Here is a 24,282-nt window from a genome sequence, read left to right as displayed (position 1 = left end):
GAAACTTTGGGGAAAGAGCATTCCAGGCAAGAAGAACAACCAAGACAAAGATCCTGTGGTAGGAATGAAGTTTACCTGCACATAGAAGAGCAAAAAAAAAAAAAAGTCCTTTCGGCTAGAATGGGATGAAAGAGGAGTGGCAAAACCAGGGACTGGGTCTGTTAGAGCCTTTTAGGTCAGAGTGTGCTTTTTGGATTTCCATGTAAAGTCTTTCAGATAAGGTGATTGATTAAACTGATGTGCTGTGTTTCATAGGATTCTGGGATCAGTATTGGAATAAAGTTACAATCTACACTGAGATTCCATCTCCACAGTTCCTAATGTTAGTTAGACAGCTATAAATTTTCATAATCCACATTTGTTATAGTCTTGTTAGGCCCAGTTTGGCTAAGGATGTACCAGTTTAAAAGATGTACAATGAATTTAATTGTAATTTTCCACCTTGCTTTATTTTTAAATTTCTTAGTGAGGTATGACAGATTGTAAAGTGCACATATCTTAACTGTAAAACTTCATGAATTTTTACATGTGTATACTGAAGTAACTGCCATCTTTATCAAGGTATAGAATATCTTCTATGCATATTTCCTTGTGCTCCTTCTCAGCTATTAACTCCCTTCTTCCACTAGGTAACCCCTGTTCTGACCTCCATCATGATCTGTTAGTTTTGCTTGTTCTTGAACTTCATGTGAAAAGAATCATACAGTGGGTACTTTGTTTACTTTCAGCATTCTGTGATACACATCCATATTGTTACATTTAGTGTTCTTTTTATTTGCTTTGTAGTATTCCCTTGTATGAATACAGCACAATTCATTCTGATTATGAAAATTTGGGTTATTTCCAAAACTTTTTTTAGCTATTATGCGTAAAGTCACTATGAACAGTCTTATATGTGTGGTGAACAAATGTACTCTTTGAGTATATATCTAGGAGTGGAATTGCATTGGGTAAACTTGTGGTTGGTTTTAGTACCTTAGTTCTTAAAATGTGGCTCCTAGACAGCAGCAGCAGCATCTGAGAACTCATTAGAAATGCAGATTCTTAGACCTTACTCCACACTTAATGAAAGTACTTGGAATTCATGTGGTCCAAAATGTCTTACCTTTCCATTTTACAGAAGAAAAGTGAGACCCAAAGAAATCCATGTGATCTGTTGTAGGAATGTATATAGCCAGTTAGAGGCAGATTTCTTGGCTCAGTCTAGTGCTGTAGAGCAGTGGTTTTCAGAAGTGTAATCCCAGGCCATCATCTCGGAAGTTGTTAGAAATGCAAATTCTCATGGCCCTTCAAAGATCTGTGTTAGAAACTCAGTGGGTGGGAGGATGAATATGATAGAACCAGCAGTGTTAAGAGGAAATGATCTTTTTAAAACTTGAGATGATCTCACAAAGATGAATAGGTTAATGTTAATTATTAAGTAATTGGTAATAATAAGTAGGACCGGAACCTTTATGAGGAGCGTGAGTCTGTTTCCCCCTAGATTTTCCTGAAGGCTATTTTAACAGCTGTTTTGGTATGTTGGGCTATTGACATGTCAGTTAAAATATGTATATAAAACCATCATGCTAGGAACAATGAAGAGATGTATGTTTGCATCACAGTACAAACTGGAGGAGCTGATTTATATTTTTAATTTTTAATTTATTAAAAAAAAGTGAGCAGTGAAGGCTGAACTGGGAGTCAGGTATCTAAAGATGAAAAGACTGCTGTGAGGGAGTTTGCTATCTAGTGTAGAGATAAGCGGCAACAGAAAAGTAAAATATAAGGTAACTAAAGTAATTGTGTATGAAGTGTGCTGAATGTAACAGAGTGGAGGCTGTAAAAAATACAAAGGAAAGTCACAATTGTGGGGGTGGAGGGGGAACATATATAGATTATAAGACTCTTGAGGCCCTGTATGCATAGTGATTAAGAGCACAGGCTTTAGAGTAAGACTGCTTGGGTTCAAATCCTTGTTGAATATATCTGTGTGACCTTAAGAATCTTCTCTGGATTAGATTTCTCATCTGTAAAACAAGAATAAATAGGATCTCCTTCAAGAGTTATTGTGAAGATAAATGAAGTATTCTGTACTTTGTGCTTAGCACAGAATGGGAAAATTGATTGTTGGTACAGAATTTCTGTTTGGGTGTGAAAGACTTTTGGTAATAGATGGTGGTGATAGTTGCACAGTATTGTGAATGTGCTTAATATCACTGAGTTATACCACATGATAGTGCTTATAATGGGAAATTTTATTTTATATATATGTTACAATAAAAATAAGTACAATTTTTACTGTGAGAAAGAATGCTGCTAGAAGGGAAGAGATCTATGTGCTGAGCCTTGGAGAAATGGTACTTAATAAATAGTCTAGCACAGGAGTTGCTGAAGGCAGGGAGAGGGAAAAAGAGGTATGATATTGGGGCATTTTCGGGACTTGGAGTTGTCCTCAATGATAATGCAGGGAGAGATGCCGGTCACTATATATCTTGCCATAACCCACTGAATGGACTGGGAGAGAGTGTAAATTACTACGTAAACTATAATCCATGTTGTGTACTCATCAGATGCAGTGAATGTACCACACCAGTGAAAGCAGTTGTCGATGTGGTAGGAGTGGGGGATGTGGGGAGTGGGGTATATGGGAACCCTTATATTTTTTAATGTAACATTTTGGGTGATCCATGAATCTTTAAAAAAAAAGATAATAAAAAAAAATTTTTTTAAGCCCCCCCCCAAAAAAGGGAAGAACACAACCAAGAAAGGCCTTCACCCCCAGTTTTTATCCCTCTTCTCTAAGAATTCCACATCAAGTCAGTTTCATCCGTAGGATGATAAGCAGAGGCAGTCATGCTGGAAGACAGATTATCTAGTCCAGTAGATTTTGGACTTTAGAGCATATCACACTCACTTGGAGAAATCATTAAAATGCAGATGGCTGGGATCTCCCTTTGAGGTTTCTGATTCAGTAGGTCAGGGTAGGGCCTGAGAATCTGCACGTCCAGCAAATCCCCAGGTGTTACCCAGGCTGCTGGTCCATGGACCACACTTTGAGAACCATTAGCCTAGCCCAGCACCCTCACATTACAGAAGGGAGCCTGAGGCCCAGAGAGGGATAGGTACTTGCCCTCCCCCTCAAAAAAAAAAAAAAAATAGGCTAGCAGAATTTTAGATTGAAAGGGCTGTTCAGTGTTGTCAGAGGTTATAGAAAGATCAAATAAGTTAGAAATCAGTTGAATTTGGTAATTAGGGATTATTATTGACTTTGGAAAGATTAAGATTTAGAAAAGGGAATTTCTGTGTGAAGAAAGACAAGGCAAGATAGAGAATATGGAAAAGGTTGAGAAAAGTCTGTGAGGAGAGAAATCAATATCTTTTATTGATTGCTTACTGTATGCCAGGTATACATCTAGACAAGCCCAATCCCTGGAGTTATCTTTGATTTCCCTTACCCCTCCTCCCTCTATATTAAACCTTTTGGCAAGTTCTGCTGCTTCTAACACAATCCAACTCTTTGTATTTCTTCGTCTCTACTGCCCCCACCCACCTCCTAGCCTGAACTTAATATAGTTGCTTCCTAAGAGGTTTCTTCTTTCTACTCTTGTTTTCTTATATAGTACATTCATTTTTTTTAAGAACAAATTGGTTTTATTGATGCAAATTAATAAAGCATACAGTTCATCCAAAGTGTACAATCAGTGGTATTAGGTATAATCATGTAGTTGTACATTTATCACTTCAATCATTATTAGAGCATTTTCATTATAATAATAAACAACAGACAAACAAGAAATTTCCTCACCTCTCAATCTCTCTGTTTCCCCTGCTGTACCTAACTACTATTCTTGCACAATTATTTATTTGTTTATTAAGTAGTTTTATTGGATTATATTCACATACCATATGATCTATCCAAAATGTGTAATCAGTGGCTCTTAGTATAATCACAGTGTTGTAATTCCTCATCTCAAAAATTAAAGACCAATTTCATTACTCCAAAAAGAAAGATGCCACACTTCTTAACATTCCTTTTCAGGCCCTACATAACCACTAATCTAATTTCATCTTTATAAATTGATTTATAATTACAATTTATATAAATGGAATCATATAATATATAGTACTCTGTAGGTAGTCCTTACTGCTAAGCTGTGCTTCTTTTTAATTGTGTGAGTTGCCACTACAAATTAAATCATGGAGATTTTCTGACCCAGGAGGGTCTTCAAAGGCCCCTTCTGGCCTAATGCAGATCTTACTGACTTGCTTCTCTTTTCATTTTCCATTTTCCTTAATATGGTTCCATTGAACTTTCTTTTTTTTAATTAAAAGCAAGTGTTTATTTTATATGAAAAAATGACAAAATACTGAAGAGTTTGCCAGTTGCACTAATTATTGTTCATGTGCTATAGTGTTGTTGTTTTACATTTATCTGGTCTGCTCTAGCTCTTTTTTAGTTACTATTTGCATGGAATACCTTTTTACAAACTTTCACTTTTCACCTGGTTGTTTTGTTATGTCTGAGGTGGATCTCTTGTAGACAATATATAGATGGCTCATATTTTTTTTACCTATTCTATCAGTCTATGTCTTTTGATTGGGGAGTTCAAACCATTAATATTCAATATTATTACTATAAAGGCATTACTTAGTTCATCCATTTTGTCCATTGGCTCTCTGTTGTCATATCATTCTATTGTCTGTTTTCTTATCCTTTAATTTACTCTTCCTGATAATCTTCATCCCTAAACTCTTCTACAAAACTCTTGCTCTTTTTTATTTTTTTCCCCTTTCAGCCTGCTGTATACCTGCTTGAGTATCTCTTATAAAGCTGGTGTTTGGGTAACATATTCTATAAGTTTTTGTTTGTGAAAACTTTGAACTCACCCTTGGTTTTGAAGGACAGCTTTGCTGGATATAGAATTCTTGACTAGCAGTTTTTCTCTTTCAGTACCTTAAATATGTCATACCACTTATTTCTCGCTACCATGCTTTCTCATGAGAGGTCGGCACTTAATCTTATTGAATTTCCCTTGTATGTGATGCTTTGCTTTTCTCTTGCTGCTTTCAGTATCCTCTCTTTATCGCTGATATTTGTCATTCTGAATAGTGGGTGTCTCAGGATAGGTCTGTGCAGATTTATTCTGTTTGGGGTGCATTGTCCTTCTCAAATATATTATTTATGTCCTTCATAAGGGTTGGGGGGTTTTCGGTCATTACTTCCTCAAAATGTTCTTTCTTCCCCTTTTCCATTCTCTTCTCCTTCTGGGACACCAATTAGGCAAATGTTTGTGCGTTGCACATTGTCATTCAGTTCCCTGGGACTCTTTTTAAATACTTTTTAAAAAAGAGAGTGCTAAATTAATATACAAATTCATAGGATTTCTCAAAAAATAGCACAGTGTTGCTGAGAGACCACCACCCACCTAGTTCTGTTTTTTCTATATTCTCTTTCTGTTTTCCTGTCTTTGCCAGTTCAGGTGTTCTGTCGACATCATTAATTGTGCCTTCAAACAATTCAAATCTGCTTTTATGTGCCTCTAATGTATTTTTAATCTCATCCACTGTGTCTTTCATTCTCATAAGGCCTGTTACTTTTCTTTGCAGGCTTTCACATTGTTCTTTATGCTCATCCAGTGTCGTCTCAATATCCTTTATTTCTTTAGTCAAATTTTCTTTAAATTCTTTGAATTGATTTAGGAGAGTTGTATAATTATTACCGATTTATTGCTTCAAATCCTGTATCTCTTCAGGATATTTGGTTGGTTCTTTTGGCTAGGCCATCTCTTCCTGTTTCTTAGTATGACTTGTAATTTTTATTTTTTTTTAAGATTTATTTATTTATTTCTCTCCCCTTCCCCCCCTCCACCCTGGTTGTCTGTTCTCTGTGTCTATTTGCTGCATTTTCTTTGTTTGCTTCTGTTGTTGTCAGCAGCACGGGAGTTTCTCTTTGTTGCGTCATCTTGTGTCAGCTCTCCGTGTGTGCGGCACCATTCCTGGGCAGGCTGAACTTTCTTTCGCGCTGGGCGGCTCTCCTTACGGGGCGCACTCCTTGCGCGTGGGGCTCCCCTACGTGGGGGACACCCCTGCGTGTCAGGGCACTCCTTGCGTGCATCAGCACTGCGCATGGGCCAGCTGCACACGGGTCAAGGAGGCCTGGGGTTTGAACCGCGGACCTCCCATGTGGTAGACGGACGCCCCAACCACTGGGCCAAGTCCGCCGCCACTTGTAATTTTTTGCTGATGTTTAGGCATCTAAATATGTTCGTGAATTTACTTTGATGGCCAATTTCTTTCTCTTGCCTATTTTTTTTCTCATGGCTCTTCTTTGATATTTGGTTCAACTCATTCTAATTCTTTAAAATTGTTCAACTTAAGTTTTAAAATCAGGCCAGAGAATCACTAGTGGGGCACAAATTTTCTCCCAGAGGTTGGATGCAGAGAGCGTGGTTTTTTCCATGCAGTTTTCAGACAGGCCAGCAGATGGCGCTAGTCAGAACATCTTTCCACAGAGGTGTTTCAATCTCTTCTTTCCCGTGTTCCTGTGTTGAGTCTCCAGATTGGAGATTCAGAGTGGATCCTGCTGGCTGAATTCACTGAAGAAAAGCACCCTGACCTCCCCTCCCTTTTCCCTTGAAACAGCAGACAGGGAGGGCGATGTCTGTCAGCTCCAGTGAGCCAGGTGTTTTACCCTAGCTTACTATCCTGGGTGTGGGGGAGGGCTCGGAGCCTTCTTGGCAGTCACAGCGGCTTGGTGGCTCACATTTGTCGTTAGGCTTCTTCTTCTCTCTCTCTCTCACCCGCCTGGATTGTGTAGCACTGTCCTTTTCTGCTGACCCCAAAATAGTTCCCTTGGACAGCTTTTGGCTCTTTCTCTGTTGTTTTTCTAAGAGCATTCAGCTCTTTCTGTGAGTTCATTGCCATCAGCTCTTGCTGTTAGTTCATCGATATCTTCCCACTAACCTAATATATTCTTCATACTGCAGCCAGAGTGACATTTTAAAAATATGAATTAGATAATTTCTCTTTTTACTTAAAACGAATCTTCCAATGGTCTTTCATCAAACTTAAGGTTCAAACTCCTTATAATGACTTATCAAGTACAAGTGGGGCCCTTGAGGTGGGAATCATGTAGCCTTTTTGCTGTTTGAGTTCTGACTGCACTGGCTTTCTCTCTGTTAATTGACTCTGTCAGGCTCAATCCTGGTACAGGGCTTTTGTACTTGCTGTTCCTTTTGCCTAAAATGAGCTCTGTTAACCTCTCTCATTTTGCTTGGAGATGCCCATTCTTTAAATTGCAGCTGAAATGTTACTTTCTCGGAGCAGCCTTTTCAGACTGTCTTCTCTGACCACCATGTCTAAATTAGGCCACAGTGTAAGCTTCAAAAGATCAGGGGTATCATGTGTCTTGTTTACTGCTGTATGATGCCTGGAACGTGGTAGGCACTCATGTTAAATGACTCCTAATGGAACATCTACAACAACTGTGAGATATGTATTAGACTAAAGATGTTAATTTAATGAAGATTATATAGTTTGGAGTGATAAGCCTCTAGCTTCAGGGGATCAAAGTTATCCTCGGGTGGGAATGAGTGTGAAGATTGGGGATATATGCTACCATTGAAGGTTTGGTAACTAAGGGATAGCTGACCAAGGACATCTTTATTGAGTGGTCAGCATAAATGTGTAGAGGTACCTGGTTGTGCGTGGTTATGTGATTTTTTTCTTGTGGTGCTCTATTGTGGTAGTTTAGGAGGAGAGCAGGGTTGATAATCTTGTTTAATGTGATTGGGGGTTTGCTATAGAAGCAAATTAGAAGTGAAATCAGATTGAGAGATACAGAACTGAAAACCCTCAGACATTAGTTCAGTCTGTGCAGTCTGCTTTTGCCTTTAACTAAGTTATCTTGGTGAATTGCACTATTTTAAAAAGAGCCTAAAACTTAGAAGACTTGAAAGTTCATTTTCTGAAATCCAGGTTTCAAACAATTTTAATGTCCTCAGAGGTGTTTTCCCCCTATTCTAGGTTTTCAGGTACATCCTTCACCATAATTATCATTGTAAAGATTTCAGTGTAATTATATTTTTCAGTTCACCAGACCTCTTTATTTTTGAGAGCTATTACTAGCTTTACTATAACATAACTCAATTTGTGTGGTTACTAAGTATATCTCAGGGCATATTTACAATATGTTTGGTATGGCTTTGCATTAAATAATAGCCTTTGCTGCAATGATCTAAATGTTGGTGTTGAAGTACTTGTGTTTTGAGATCCCTTTAGTACCTTTGTACTCTAACAGATTGCGCCCATTGTCACAGAAACAGTGGAATTCTGAAAACATGCCACAGGTCAGATATAGTTAAAGACAACCACAAGTCATTATTTTAACTTTGCTTTTTCTGAAATGTTACTATTTTGCATGTTATTTATTCACAATAAACTAATTATTCTGTTAATGGGTCTATGTGTCTATCATAATATTTTTAAAAATTTATTGAAGTATATCATACATAAATAATAAGTGTATAATAATAGTTGTGAACATACAAAACAAACGTGTATAACATCATACAGGACTCTCATAATTCACCTACTATTGATAATTTGCACTGTTGTTAAACCTTTTTTATTAATGATTAAAGAGCATTGGCAAAATATTAGTACTAACCAAAGAATTTTCCCCCAAACAACCCTATTATTATTATCTTTATATCATTTATATATGAACATACATAAACAATAAATATATAGTGAAAGTTGTGAACTTACAAAGCAAACATGCATAACATCATTCAGGGGTCCTGTATATCAGTCCTCCACCCATACCTTCCATTGTTGTGAGACATTTGTTAACAAATTATGAAAGAATATTGTCAAAATCTTACTACTAATCATAGTCTTGTCTTATATTTGGTGTGTTTTTCCCCCAACCCACCCTATTATTATTTTTTCAATATTTTTTTATGACAGAAGTAAACTTACAAAACAATCATGCACATGTGCAGAATTCCCAAACAACACCCCTCTATCAACACACCACACTGTGGCGGAACATTTGCTGCAGATAAGATAATATCATCTGATTGTTACCATGTCCATAGTGTACATTTGGCTCACATTTTCCATACTGCCTCATTATCAACACAGTACATCTTTGGCATAGATGCAAGAATATTACATTGTTACTACTAACCACAGTTCATAGGTCACTCCAACTGTATTTTTCCCATCCTTCTCCACATTCCCAACACACTGCGGTAGTGATATACATTTACTCTAGCTAACAAAGGATACTCTTGATTCTGTACCATCAACCACAATTCTTATCCACTTTTTGGTTTACTGTGCTTTTCAGTTCCTAGATTATTCTCTAGCATTCTGTCAGTTGGCATTTACATACCTAGACTACCATTTTCAGCCAAATCCCCAATTATAAACTAGCTTTTAATCACTATGTGTTACCATCCACTGTGTACATTTCCACACTTTCACAGCAAAGCTAATTAAAACTTCTACATACATTAAAAAACATCTGTAGTCCATCTCAGCCTTCCTCTTATATCCTTTAAGAATCCACCACCTACCACCAGGTCTTGAAGATATTTTCCTACAATTTCTTCTGGAAGTTTTATGGTTCTTGCTTTTATTTTTAGGTTTTTGATCCATTTTGAGTTAATTTTTGGATAAGGTGTGAGATAGGGGTCTTCCTTCTTTCTTTTGGCTATGGATATCCAATTCTTTCCTCACCATTTGTTGAATTGACTGTTCTGCCTGAACTATGTGGGTTTGACATGCTAGTCAAAAATCACTTGACCATACATGTGAGGGTGAGTTTCTGAACCATAAATTTGGTTCCATTGGTCTGCGTGTCTGCCTTTATGCTAGTACCATGCTATTTTTTACCACTATAGCTGGGTAATATTTAAAATCTGGAGATGAGGATTCACTTTTCCTTTTTATGATGTTTCTGGCTATTCAGGACCCCTTACCTTTCCAAATAAATTTGATGATCGTGTTTTCTTTTTTTTTTTTTTTGAATGCTGGTGGAATTTTTATTGGGATTGCATTGAATCTGTATATCAATTTGAGTAGAATTGACATCTTAATGATATTTAGTCTTCCAATCAATGAGCATGGGAAGTTCTTCCAGTTATTTAGGACTTTTTTTATTTCTTTTAACTTTTTTGATTTCTTTTGATTTCATTGAGCTGCAGTTTTCTGAATACAAATGCTTTACATTGTTGGTTAAGTTTATTCCTGACTATTTGAGTTTTATCTGTTATATTTTATTTCTACCACTTTTGACACTTTTAGTTACTTTTATTGATATACTCTTTATTTCTAGACTCTCTTCCATGCCTCTCTCTCCTGTCTTTTCTTTTCAGGCTCTCCAGCACACCCTTTAGTATTTACTGAAAATCTGGTCTCTTGCTTAGAAATTCTCAGTTTTCTGTTTATCTGTGAATATTCTAATCTCGCCCTCATTTTTGAAAGACAGTCTTGCTGGATGTAAGATTCTTGGTTAAAAGTTTTTTCTCTTATAGCATCTTAAATACATCAGGACACTGTCTTCTTGTCTCTATGTTCTGGTTGGAAATCAGCACTTAATCTTATGGGTATCCCTTATATGTTATGCATTGCTTTTCTCTTGCTGTTCTCAGAATTCTCTCTTTGTCTTTGACATTTGACATTCTGTTTAGTATGTGTCTTGGAGTTGGTCTATTTGGTTTTTTTCGGATGGGAGTACATTGTACTTCTTGGACATGGATGTATCTGTGTCCTTCAGTAGGGCTGGGAAATTTTCTACCATTATTTCTTCAAGTATTCCTTCTGTTCCTTTTCCCTTCTGTTCTCCTTCTGGGACACCCATGACATATATGTTTGCACATCTCTAACTTTTTGTTTAGTTCCCTGAGACCTTGTACAATTTTTCCATTCTTTTCTTCATCTGTTCTTTTGTATGTTCACTTTAAGAGGCCATTTCTTTAAGCTCACCAATCCTTCTCCTTAAATCTGCTATTATATGATTCCAATGTTTTTTAATTCATTGATTGCACCTTTCATTCCCATAAGATCTGCTGTTTTTCTATGTATCCTTTCAAATTCTTCTTTGTGCTCATCCAGTGTCTTCTTAATATCCTTAATCTCTTTAGCCATCTCATTGAATTTATTTTTTAAAGATTTATTTTTTATTTATTTCTCTCCCCTTCCCCTCCCAACCCACCCATTGTCTATTCTCTGTGTCCATTTTGCTGGATGTTCTTCTTTGTCCGCTTCTGTTGTTGTCAGCAGCACAGGAATCTGTGTTTCTTTTTGTTGCATCATCTTGTGTGTCAGCTCTCCATGGTTGTGGCGCCACTCCTGGGCAGGCTGAACTTTCTTTTGCGCTGGGTGGCTCTCTTTACAGGTGCACTCCCTGTGCATGGGGCTCCCCTATGCGGGGACACCCCTGCATGGCATGGCACTCCTTGCGCGCATCAGCACTGTGCGTGAGCCGCTCCACACGGGTCAAGGAGGCCCGGGTTTTGAACCGCCCTATCCACTGGGCCAAGTCCGCTTCCCTCATTGAATTTATTAAGGAGATTTGTTTGAATATCTGTGATTAGTTGTCTCAACTCCTTTATGTCATCTGGAGACTTATCTTGTTCCTTTAACTGGGCCATAGCTTCCTGTTTCTTGGTGTGGATTGTAATTTTTTGTTGGTGTCTTGGCACCTGGCTTACTAGAGTATTTATTCTGGGTTCAGTTTTTCTCTTTAGTTTAGGGCTTCCTGCCCTTTCTCCCTTGCTGGTTGTGCCATAGGAGCCAAGCATGTACTTGGTGCTGTAAGCTGTGGATGCTCAAGCTGCCCTCACTGTGCCAGGAACCAATTAAGCTTCTTCCAGCTTTCTCCTTTGCTAGGAGTAGGGACAGAGTCACAGCTTGTGGAATAATCCAAGTCGTGCAGATGTCACAAGGTGTGTGAGAGAAACTTGGAATGGTGGCTGCTGATGGTAGGGAGACGGAAGAAGAGAGATGGTGTGGGGGCATTTTCAGGATTTGGAGTTGTCCTGGGTGGTGCTGCAGGAACAGATGCTGGACATTGTCCACTGGGTGGGCTGGGGGAGAGTGTGGACTACAATGTGGGCCACTGTCCATGTGGTGCATTGGTGCTCCAGAATGTATTTGCCAGGTGCAGTGGATGTGCTGCAATGATGGAAGAGGTTGCTGATGTGGAAAGGGTGTGGTGGGTGGGGTGAGGGATATATGGGGACCTCATTTTTTTTAATGTAACATTTAAAAGAAAATAAAAAGAGAGAAAAAAAAAAAGGTACCTGGGCATCAGTGTTGTTTATTGGTTAGAAGGAACTTTGGAGTTAGGAAGACCTGCATTTGAATCCTGTCTCTGGCAGTCTTGTTACAAACTAGTAAATGAGGCATGCAGCACATGCAGAGTCATGAGGTATTTGAGGAATAGCAAGGAGACCATTATGTCCAAAATGGTGGAGCCGAGGGGAACAGTAGTGAGAGCTGAGATCAGAGAGGAGCAGTGTATAAAAGTACTGTATATAAAAAAGTGCCTTTTAGACCTTTGGGAGGACCTGGGCTTATTGCTTTGTGTGAAATAGGGAGACATATTTGAGCAGAGATATAGTACGTGAGCAGAAACATTTACATTACTGTTTGGACCAGGGTGATAGGGATGAAAATGATAAAAAGTGATTTGGTTTTTAGTCTGTTTTGAATCTCATGAAGTATGGTATACATCGCTCTGTGAGAATGACACTTATTAGGGTAAAGCATGTTCATGGCACATGTGTAGCTGTTGAAGTAATTTTACCTTTTTAAAAAACTATCAACCTAGGGTTGTGAACAATGGGGATAAGATCCAAAGTGTTTTTGTTGCCTGCCCTAATCCTTGGTCTCTTAAATTGTGCTATCTCGTCCTGCATCTTTAATGCTACAGCTACTACCTATATACTGTGACAGTCCAGGGTCAAAAGTTTTATGTCTCTAGTGTTCACCCTTCATCAATTGATGGTACCTACCTATGCAATATTGTATCTGGGCTCTGAACAGAATGCCATAATCTATTAGGATCATCTGCCATTAATGAAATAAGAGAGTGGCAGGTAAGCTAGATTATCAAATTTTTTGATTCTCTTAACCTCCCTTTGCTATAGATTTAACTTCTAGGTTTGCATTTATTTGTCTCTTTTTTTAATTGTACAGCTTAACATTTTTCTAGACATTTCAAATTCTACATGATCTTTGAGTCTTCTCTAAGTTAGGAGGAGAAATCCGATCATCACTATATATCAACTAACCTTCAGAATAAGTGAGGTGATAATATTTATTGAGTTCCTTCTGTAGGCCAGGGACTGCTAAGTACTTTACATAGATACTACTTCAGATTGTAGGATTTATTCAGTGATGGCTAGGGAGGGAAGGTATTGATCCTCTTTTAAGGAAAAGCTCCCAAACTTATTTCCCTGTTCCCTTTCCTTCAAATAGCTTATCACAATAGGTTATTTGATTAAAATTCATGTTTAATTAGAATTCAATGGTTTTTAACATATTTACTGATGCTCACAATACGTTTGTATTTGTAGGAGCTGACGAAGGCTTTGGAACAGAAACCAGATGATGCACAGTATTATTGTCAAAGAGCTTATTGTCACATTCTTCTTGGGAATTACTGTGGTAATTTTTCTTCCAAAGTATATTGTCTTTTTATAGATTAAATATAAATTTTGCCCAAGACAAAATGAATCAAATAAAATATGAATTTTCTTGGTAAATTTTAAAGTTTGTCTTTTATTCCAAGGAGAACTAGCTGAAATGTGACCAAAACATGTTGACCAACACCCATTTAAATTTTATGGGTGTATTTTTTCTTCAGGGGGGTGGAGAATTTATACAGATTTCATTCATGATGATTGGATGAATAACAAAGAATAGCATTGCATTTACTGTTTTATGGAGTATTTAAGTGAAAAGCTCATTCACATTTTTTATGACATATTTCTATATTATTTGAGTAATATAAAAAAATTATTTTGTATAGAGAATCTGGATAAAGAAAAATTAAATACCTTGTGTTATAGTTCATAAGTGGTGTTAGTGAAAAAGTGAGGGGATCTTTGTAGCACGGAGCTTTATTCATTAAAGAGCTTTAAGAAGGAAGTCACATATTAGGCTAATAGGAAGAAATGTGATTTTTATTTAAATTATACCTTGGTTTAGCTTTTCCTAATTTAAAACTATTTGGCCTCTCTACTAACGTGAAAATTTTAAAGTCTTAAGAGTGTTTCATATTTTATATGTAGAATTTGTTAGGATCTGTAAATAACTGGTTAAAAAGACCTGTCTTCTTTTCTACAGATGCTGTTGCTGATGTGAAGAAATCTCTCGAACTCAATCCAAATAATCCCACTGCTATGCTGAGGAAAGGGTATGCAATAACCTCTCTTTTTGTTGGGTCTGGACCAAAGATAGGTATTTGTTTTTCGTTAGCTAATTGAGAACATTTTATTCCTCATCCAAGCTGGATAGGCCATGTTTAGTGCTATGAGAGCTTGTTTATCTTGATAAGTGTAATTTTATTTTTTAAATAGGAAACTTCTTTAATTCTTTCACATAATTATAGTTTAGAATAAACAAGTACAGGCATACCTTGTTTTATCATGCTTTGCTTTATTACACTTTGTAAATATTGCATTTTTTTTTTTTTTTTTTAAATAATTGAAGGTTTGTGGTAACCCGGCAATGACCAAGTCTAGGGGCACCATTTTTCCAACAGTATGTGCTCAGTTCATATCTCTGTGCCACATTTTGGTAATTGCTACATTTTTTCAACTTTTCCATTGTTTCTTTTATGGTGATCTGTGATCCATGATCTTTCCTGTTAATATTGTAATTGTTTGTGACTCCATGAACCACTCCCAGCTAAGATGGCAAACCTAATCGATGAATGTGTATGTTCTGACTGATCCACTTTTCTCCCATCCTGTTCCCTCTCCTTGGGCCTCCCTCTCCTTGGGCCTCCCTCTTCCCTGAGACAACAAACTTGAAATTAGGCCAATTAGCAACCCTACAATGACCTCTAAGTGTTCAAGTGAAAGGAAGAGCCACACCTTTCATCACTTGAAATCAAAAGCTAGAAATGACTACACTTAGTGAGGAAGGCATGTCAAAAACCCAGATAGGCTGAAAGCTAGGTCTCTTGCACCTAACAGCCAAGTTGTGAATGCAAAGGAAAAGTTCTTGAAGGAAATTAAAAGTGCTTCTTTGTTGAATACACCAATGGTTAGAAAGTGAAACATTCTAATTGCTGATATGGGGAAAGTTTTAGTGGTCTGGAAAGAAGATCAGACCAGCCACAACATTTCTTTATGCCAGAGCCTAACCCAGAGCAAGGCCCTAATTCTTCAATTTTATGAAAGCTGAGAGAGGTGAGGAAGCTGTAGAAGTTTGAAGCTAGCAGATGCTGGTTCATGAGGTTTAAGGAAAGAAACCATCTCAGTAACATAAAAGTGAAGGGTGGTGTAGCAAGTGCTGATGTAGAAGCTGCAAGCAAGTTATCCAGAAGATCTAACTAAGATCATTGATGGAGGTGACCAAACTCAACAACAGATTTTCAGTGTAGATTAAACAGTCTTCTGTTGGAAGAAGATGCCATCGAGGACTTGGATAGCTAGAGAGGAAAAGTCCGTGTCTGGCTTTAAAGCTTCAAAGGATTTTATTAGGGGCTAATGGAGTTTGTAATGGAGTTTGTGACTTTGAGTTGAAGCCACAGTTCCTTTACCATTCTGAAAATCATAGGACCCTTAAGAATTATGTTAAGTTTACTGCCTGTGCTCTGTAAATGGAACAACAAAACCTGGATGACAGCACATCTGTTTCCAACATGGTTTGCTGAATATTTTTTGACCACTGTTTGAGACCTCTTGCTCAGAAAAGAAGATTCCTTTCCAAATAGTGTTGATCATTGGAAAGGCGCCTGGTCATCCAAGAGGTCTAATGGAGATGCCAGTGAGGTAAATGTTTTCATGCCTGCTAATTCAGCATCCATTCTGCAGCCCGTGGGTCAAGGAGTCATTTTGACTTTCAAGTTTTATTATTTAAGAAATACATTTTGTGAGGCTAGCTGACATTGTGATTCCTCTGATAGATCTGGGCAAAGTAAATTGAAAACCTTCCGGAAAGGATTCCCCATTCTATACACCATTTAAAACATTTGTCATACATGGAAGGAGGTCAAAATACCAGCATGAGTAGGAGTTTGGAAGAAATTGATTCAAACCCTCCTGGATTCCTTGGAAGGGTTCAAGACATCAGTGGAGGAAGTAATTGCAGGTGTGGTAGAAATAGTAAAGGAGATAGAATTAGAAGTGGAGTCTGAAGATGTGACTGAAATGCTGTAATCTCATGATAAAACTTGAGCAGATGAGGAGTTGCTTCTTATGGATGAGCAAAAAAAAATTAGTTTCCTGTGTTGGAATCTACTGGTGACAATGCTGTAGACATTACTGAAGGGAGAACAAGGAATTCAGACTATTACATAAACTTGGTTGACAAAGCAGCGGCAGGGTTTAGGAGGATTGACTCCAGTTTTGAAAGAAGTTCTCTTGTGGGTAAAATGCTATGAAGCATCATCATATGCTACCAAGAAATCTTTTGTGGAAGGAAGAGTCAACTGATGGGGCAAACTTCATTGTTGTCTTATTTTAAGATATTGCTACAAATATCCTGACCTTCAGTAACCACCACCCTAATCAGTCAGTAGCCATTGATGTGAAGGAAACCATTGACCAACAAAAAGATTATGACTTGCTGAAGACTCATATGATGGTTAATAAAGTATTTTTAAATTAAGGCATGTGCATATTTTTTAGGTGTAATGCTGTTGCATATAGATTAAAGTATAGTGTAAACGTAATTTTTGTATGCTGTGGGAAACAAAAAAATTTGTGTGACTTGCTTTATTGTGATATTGGTTTTATTGTGGTGGTGTGGAACCAAACATGCAAGGTATGTCTGTATATACAATTATGATTTAAAAATTCCCTCTGAAGTGAGTTCTGAAATTGAATTTTAATGGGAATTGTACTAGAGTAACAGTATAGTATTTTAGAAAATCTTTTGCTAACATATAAAATACTAGGATATTTTTATTTAGAAAGAATGTTAATTTTCATGACTTCGTGTGTATTTATTTGTTTTTAATATGCTTATGCCAGCATATGTGAATACCATGAAAAGAACTATGCTGCTGCTCTAGAAACGTTTACAGAAGGACAGAAATTAGATAGTAAGTATATTGGAATTATATTGAATTAATCCAGTATTTCTGATGTTCTTAAATACCATTGCTGAGTTTTGTTTGTGTAATCTCAAGTTAATTGCAAAAACCTAACATGTTTTTTTCTCATTCTTAATGACATTTCAAGTTGATTGCAGAATTTGAATTCACTAAAAAAATGATTAAATTGGCCTTTCTTTACCATTTAAGTCACAGATATACTTTAGAAGCCAAAAACTATATTTAAACATTCAGTGTGCACCCCTGCTTAGTCTGGCTTTTTTTTTCCCCTAATGAGGAGGTGAACATTTAATTTGCTTTCTTGTGAAGACTGATCATTTTATGTTGTTATTCAGTTTGCTGTGATAGAAAATCTTAAAAGAGAGTATTATGGACATTATAGAGAAGTGAAATTTAAGTTTGAGAAAATTATGAGAGGGAAGGTACAGAAGAAACATGGGTCTTTGAGAGTGATGCAGATTTTTAATGTCATCTTTTTGGGAGGAATATATGAAAATTATCACAGCAGTATGGATATCTGAGTAATATATAGAAACAATTGTGAAAGCTAAGAATTTAAAATTCTGTGCAAAATACTAAAAGTTTTTGAGTAATTTGTGAGTAATCTCACAGAACATTATAGACCACGTAATCCTAATCATTTACAGTTTCATATTTATTTTACAATAGAACATTATCACAGTCCTTTAAAGCGATGGCTCTTAACTGGGGAGAATGATTTTGCTCCACAAGGGACATATATGGCAGTGTCTGGAGACAGTTTTAATTGTCATGACTAGGGTTGGGGATGTTTGTTACTGACATTTAGTGAGTAGATGTTGGGAATGCTGCTTAACATCCTACAGTGCATAGAATAGCCCCATAATACAGAATTATCTGGTCCAAAATGACAGTAGTGCTGAGGTTAAGAAATCCTGCTCTGAAGTATAATGGATTATATTTAACTTTAAGAAATTGCCTCTGCACTACTTTGAATGTTTGTTCTTCCTCTGTATAAATAAATGAGAGCACTGGCATTTTAGACCTGACAGTGCAAATGGAAGCTACAAATTAGGAAAGGAGAAATGGATAAAAGGAGTTGTTCTCAAACTTGGTTATCTCAAATTTGATGTGTGAATAATACGGCTTTTCAATGAGCAGACTGGCATATCTTTACTCTTCACAAATTCTGAAGTGTCTAATATTCTAGCACATTGACACGTACTTGAAAAACTTGGAAAGACCTATGAGGCATTCCATCCTCTAGGTTTTCTAAGCCCTATTCCTCATAATTTTTGAACAACAGAAAGTTCCCTGCCTAAATTCCTTCCTTAAATAACATCTTAATATCATGCTATTGGCTTATTCTAGTATCTACATCGTTGGTAAAACTGATGTTTTGGGAATATTTAATTTTAAAACAGTTTATCTTTAAATTTCATTCCTGGAAAAATTTGCATTAAGTTGTAATTCTTCCATTTTTATGAAACACAGTAAAAAATTCATAACTCAAAATACTATCATTTTTTCCCTTTGTTTGCTAGGATGTTTGGTTTTATTTATTGATTAAATAGGTTATTCAAGTCTAGGTTTTTTTTTTTAGTATTATCCACTGTTTATTCTTTTTTTCTTTTATTTTCTATTTTGGTTTTTATATTTTTTTCAGGGCTGAGTAGTAAGTCAATGGAGAACAGGAAATGCTAAGCCTATGCCAGTTAATATTTCAAAAATGACAACAAATCAGAGAGTCAGCTTACAAAAGATAGTTGAAGACAGAAATTTTAATGAGGTCACCTTAGAAATATAGAAAGAGTAGGAAAAGAAATAAAAACGAGGACTGATTTCCCTTGATAATGGGAAGAGAATGAGCATAAGAGAAGCCTTGGAAGGAAGTGGAATAGAGTGATAGAGGTAGAAAAAAAATGGTGTTATGGAAGAAGCCTAGGGAGGAGACTTTTTTTTCCCCTCCCATTGAAGCAGATAGCAAAGATAAACAGCTTTGCTACTTCTATTCAGATATTTACATTTGGAATCATGCAATATGTTACACAACATATTTAGTTCATAGTAGTGCAATCATATAGTATTTATCCTTTGTGTCTGTCTTGCTTCACTCAGCTGATGTCCTCATGATTAATCCATGTTGTCATATGCTTTATGACTTCATTTCTTCTTACAACTGCATAATATTCTATCGTGTGACTACACCACAAATTGTTTATCCATTCATCAGTTGATGGACACCTGGGTTTTTTCCAGCTTTTGGCAGTTGTGAATAATGGCACCGTGGACATCGGTGTGCAGTTATCTATTCATGTCACTGCTGTCTGTTCTTCTGGGTATACGCCTGGTAGTGGTATTGCAGGGTCATTTGACAAATATATGTCCAACTTCTTTAGGAACTGCCAAACACAGTCCTCCACAGTGGCTTTACCATTTTACATTCCTTCCATCAGTGAATAAACATTCCTGTCTCTCTGCATCCTCTCCAACACTTGTAGTTCTCTTTTTTTTTTTTTTTAAGATTTATTTATTTATTCTCCCCAACTTGTTTCATGCTCACTTTCTGCTTTATGTGTCCATTTGCTGTCTGTTCTTCTGTGTCTGCTTGCTTCTCTTTAGGCAGCAATGGGAATTGATCCTGGGACCTTCTGGAATGGAAAGGAGGTACTAAGTCTCTTATGCCACTTCATCTCCCTGTTCTGCTGCAGCTCTTATTGTCTCTCTGTGGCTCTTTTTGTTGCATCATCTTGCTGCACCAGTGCTCCATGCAGTCCAGCCCAGCACACTTGCGTGGGCCAGCTTGCCCTCACCAGGAGGCCCCCGGAATCAAACCCTGGACCTCTTGTCTGGTAGATGGGATCCTAATCACTTGAGTCACATCCGTTTCCCTTTGTCTTTTTAATAGTAGCCATTCTGATAGGTGTGAAATGATATCTCATTGTAGAGTGATTTGCATTTCCCTAATCATTAGGATGTTGAACATTTTTTCTTGTTTTGTCATTTATATTTCTTCTTTGGACAAATGTCTGTTCAAGTCTTCTGTCCATTTTTTAGTCAGGTTGTTTGTCTTGTTGAGTTATAACATTTGTTTATATATCATCGATATTAAACCCTTATCTAACATGTGATTTCCGAATATAATCTCCCATTGAGTTGGCTACCTTTTCATCCTGTTGACAAAGTCATGTGAGGTGTAAGAGTGTTTAATTTTAAGGAGGTCCCATTTATCCATTTTGTCTATTGTTGCTTGTGCTTTGGGTGTAAAGTACAAGAAACCATTACCTGCCATAAGGTCTTTAAGATGCTTCCCTACATTTTCTTCTAGTAGTTTTATGGTCCTGGCTTTTGTGTTTAGGTCTTTGATCCATTTTGAGTTGATTATTATATAGGGAGTGAGATAGGAGTCCTCTTCCGTTCTTTTGGTTATAGCTATCCAGTTGTTCCAGCACCATTTGTTAAAGAGACTGTTTTGTCCTGTTAACATGGACTTAGTAGATTTCTCAAAAACCAATTAGCCATAGTGGTGAGGGTTTATTTCTGGATTCTCAATTCTATTCCACTGATGAGTGTGCCTGTATCTATGCTGGTATCATGCTGTTTTAACCCCTGTAGCTTTGTAATATGTTTCAAGGTCTGGCAATGAAATTCCTCCCACGTTGTTGTTTTTTGGAATGCTTTTGGCCTTTTAGGTGCACTTTCCCTTCCAAATGAATTTGGTAATTACCTTTTCCATTTCTGTAAAGTAGTAGGCTGTTGGAATTTTGATGGGTATTGCATTCAATCTATAAATCAGTTTGGGTAGGATTAACATCTTTATGAGATTTAGTCTTCCAATCCATGACCAAAGAATGTCTTTCCATTTATTTAGGTCTTCTTCATTGATTTCTTTTAGCATTGTTTCATAGTTTTCTGCATATAGGTCCTGCATGTCTTTGGTTAAATTGATTCCTAGGTATTTGAGTCTTTTTATTGCTATTGTAAATGGGAATTTTCAATATTAGTGTACAAAAACATGACAGATTTTTACATGTTGATTTTGTATCCTGCTACCTTGCTGACTCATTTAATAGCTCATTTAGCTTTGTTGCAGACATTTCAGAATTTTCTAAATATAGGATCATGTCCTCCACAAATAGAGTTTGCTTCCTCTTTCCCTACTTGGATGCCTTTAATTTTTTTTTGTTTTTTCTAATTACTGTAGCTAGAACTTTTAGTACAGTGATGAATAACAGTGGTGACAGTGGGCATCTTGTCTTTTTCCCAGTCTTAGAGGGAAAGCTTTCAACCTTTCCCCATTGAGTAAGATGTCGGCTGTGGATTTTTCATACATGCTTTTTTATCATACTGAAGAATTTTCCCTCTATTCCTGTCTTTCAAAGTGTTTTTATCAAGAAAGGATGCTGGATTTTGTTGAATGCCTTTTCTACATCAAGCGAAGATGTTCATATGGTTTTTTTCCGTCAGTTTATTAATGTGGTGTATTACGTTGATTTTCTTTTTTTTTTTTTTTGAACACTTACAATTTTTATTATTTTTCCAAATTCTACTCAATTTGTTCATTTTTTAAAAAGATATTACATTAAAAAAATATGAGGTCCCCATTCACCCCCACCGCCCCCACCCCACCACTCCCCCCACAGTAACACTCTACCCCATCATCGTGTCACATCCATTACGTCTGGTGAGTACATCTCCGGGCATTGCTGCACCCCATGTCCCGTATTCCACACCATAGCCCACGCTTTCCCACGTTCCATCCAGTGGGCCATGGGAGGACATACAACATCTGGCAGTTGTCCCCGGAGCACCACCCAGGACAACTCCAAGTCCCGAGAATGCCTCCACATCTCTTCTCTTCCTCCCATTCCCCGCACCCAGCAGCCACCATGGCCACTTTTTCCACATCAATGCCACATTTTCTCGATTATTAACCACAATAGTTCATGAATAGGATATCATTAAGTCCACTCTGATCCTTACTGTATTCCTCCTTCCTGTGGACCTTGGCTTGGTTGTGTCCATTCCACATCTATGTCAAGAGGGGGTTTCGATTCCACATGGATATTGAGCGCAATCCTCATGTTTTCAGTTGTAGGCACTCTAGGCTCCATGGTGTGGTGGTTGACATTCTTCAACTCCTTGTTAGCTGAGTGTAGTAAGTCCAATAAATCAGACTGTAGGAGCTGAAGTCTGTTGAGGTTCAGGGCCTGGCTATCATATTGTCAGTCCAGAGATTCAAATCCCCTAGATACATCTTAAGCCCCAGCACCAACTACAGTTCCAGTAAAGTAGCATGAAAGGCTTGTGAAAAGAGATCCCATCTGAGTCCAGCTTCATCACGCAGAAACACCAGCTCCAAAGAAGGGCCAACTGGCATGGCAGTGAACCCCGCCAGTGAACCCCATCTGCCATGACCATAGAACCTGTGGGTCTCTTTAGCCCTCAAAAGGACCAGTATCTGGGGTTGTATCTACTCTGTCTCTGAGACTCTGCTCAGGTGTGCATAAGGGCAGTCCTTCTGACATCCTCCAGACTCTTTTTTAGAAACTCATAGCCATAAGAACTCATTTGTCTTTTCCATTTCCCCCTTACTTTAGGTCAAACAGCATTTTTAACTCCTGTTATTATATGTAGACAGGCATATTCTGCTGGTCCGTGTTGAACCTTTAATTTAAGGTCATTTTCTAGTTATGTCATCAGCTGGTACTTGGTAGTGATCCCTCGGTGCCAGGGAAGCTCATCCCCGGGTGTCATGTCCCACGCTGGGGGGAAGGCATTGCATTTACATGCTGAGTTTGGCTTCGAGACTGGCCACATTTGAGTAACACGGAGGCTGTCAGGAGGGAACTCTTAGGCACAGTGCTGCTCTAGGCCTTGTTCTTATTTCAGGTGTATAGGCTCACAAGCATAGTCATTAGTATCAGGGGCTCACTGTTGAACCCTCATTCCTTCCTGGTCCTTACCGTTGCACCTGGGGGACTGCCGCTGCTCCCCTTGATTGATTTTCTTATGTTGAACAAGCCTTGCATACCAGGAATAAATCCCATTTGGTCGTGATGTCTAGGTCTTTTGATATGCTGTTGGATTCAATTTGCAAGTATTTTGTTGAGAATTTTTGCATCTATGTTCATTTGAGAGATTGGTCCATAATTTTCTTGTAGTGTCTTTATCTGTCTTTGGTATTAGGATGTTAGCTTCATAAAGTATGTTCAGTAAGTTTCCCTCTTCAATTTTTTGGAAGAGTTTGAACAGGATTGGTATTATTTTTGAAGTGCTTCGTAGAATGCAGCCTTGAAGCCATCTGATCCTGGGCTTTCCTTTGTTGAGAGTTTTGTTGATGGATTCAGTCTCTTTAAATGTGATTGGTTTGTTAAGTTCTTGAATTTCTTCTAGCATAACATAAAGAAATGTTTGTATATTCCTAGGAATTTATCCATTTCATCTAGGTTGTCTAGTTTGTTGGCATACAATTTCTCATAATATCCTTTTATTTTTTTAAGATTTATTTTATTTATTTCTCCCTACCCCCTCGTTGTTTACACTTGCTGTGTCTGTCTTCCTTTTTTTTTTTTGGAGACACCGGGAGCCGAAACCCGGATTGCCCATATGGGAGGGAGGTGCCTGATCACTTGAGCCACTTCTGCTCCCTGCTTTGTTGTGTCCCTCTTTATGTTTACCTTGTGTCTTGTAGCGTCATCTTGTTGCATCACCTCACCATGCCAGCCTGTCCCATCAGCTCTCTGTCTTGCTTTTCCTCTTTAGGAGGCACTGGGAACTGAACCCAGACCTCCATGTGGTAGGCGGGAGCTCCACTGCTTGAGCCACATCTGCTTCTCTCATAATATTTTCTTATGATTCTTTTTTTTCCTATGCAATCAGTCATAACTTCCTGCTTTCATTGATGATTGTATTTATTTGCACCTTTTTTTACTTTGTTAGTCTAGTGAGGGGTTTGTCAGTTAATCTTCTCAAAGAAACAGCTTTTGGTTTTGTTGATTTTTTGGTTTTTGTTC

The 24,282-nt window shown here is 37.6% G+C and overlaps 1 protein-coding gene across 3 annotated transcripts in view; it reads left to right on the top strand.

Annotated features, from left to right (window-relative positions):
* SUGT1 (SGT1 homolog, MIS12 kinetochore complex assembly cochaperone) overlaps positions 1-24,282 on the top strand; it is a 77,603-nt gene that overhangs the window by 1,646 nt on the left and 51,675 nt on the right. For all 3 annotated transcript variants that reach the window (XM_012526881.4, XM_004462794.5, XM_004462795.5), the window contains exons 4-6: positions 13,575-13,665; positions 14,347-14,416; positions 17,205-17,275. In XM_012526881.4, coding sequence (XP_012382335.1) covers positions 13,575-13,665; positions 14,347-14,416; positions 17,205-17,275 — 232 coding nt within the window. The remainder of the gene's footprint in view (positions 1-13,574; positions 13,666-14,346; positions 14,417-17,204; positions 17,276-24,282) is intronic.

Source organism: Dasypus novemcinctus, chromosome 15 (genome assembly GCF_030445035.2).
Source record: "Dasypus novemcinctus isolate mDasNov1 chromosome 15, mDasNov1.1.hap2, whole genome shotgun sequence".
Classification (NCBI taxonomy): Eukaryota; Metazoa; Chordata; class Mammalia; order Cingulata; family Dasypodidae; genus Dasypus; species Dasypus novemcinctus.
This window is presented reverse-complemented; position numbering and strand designations above follow the sequence as displayed.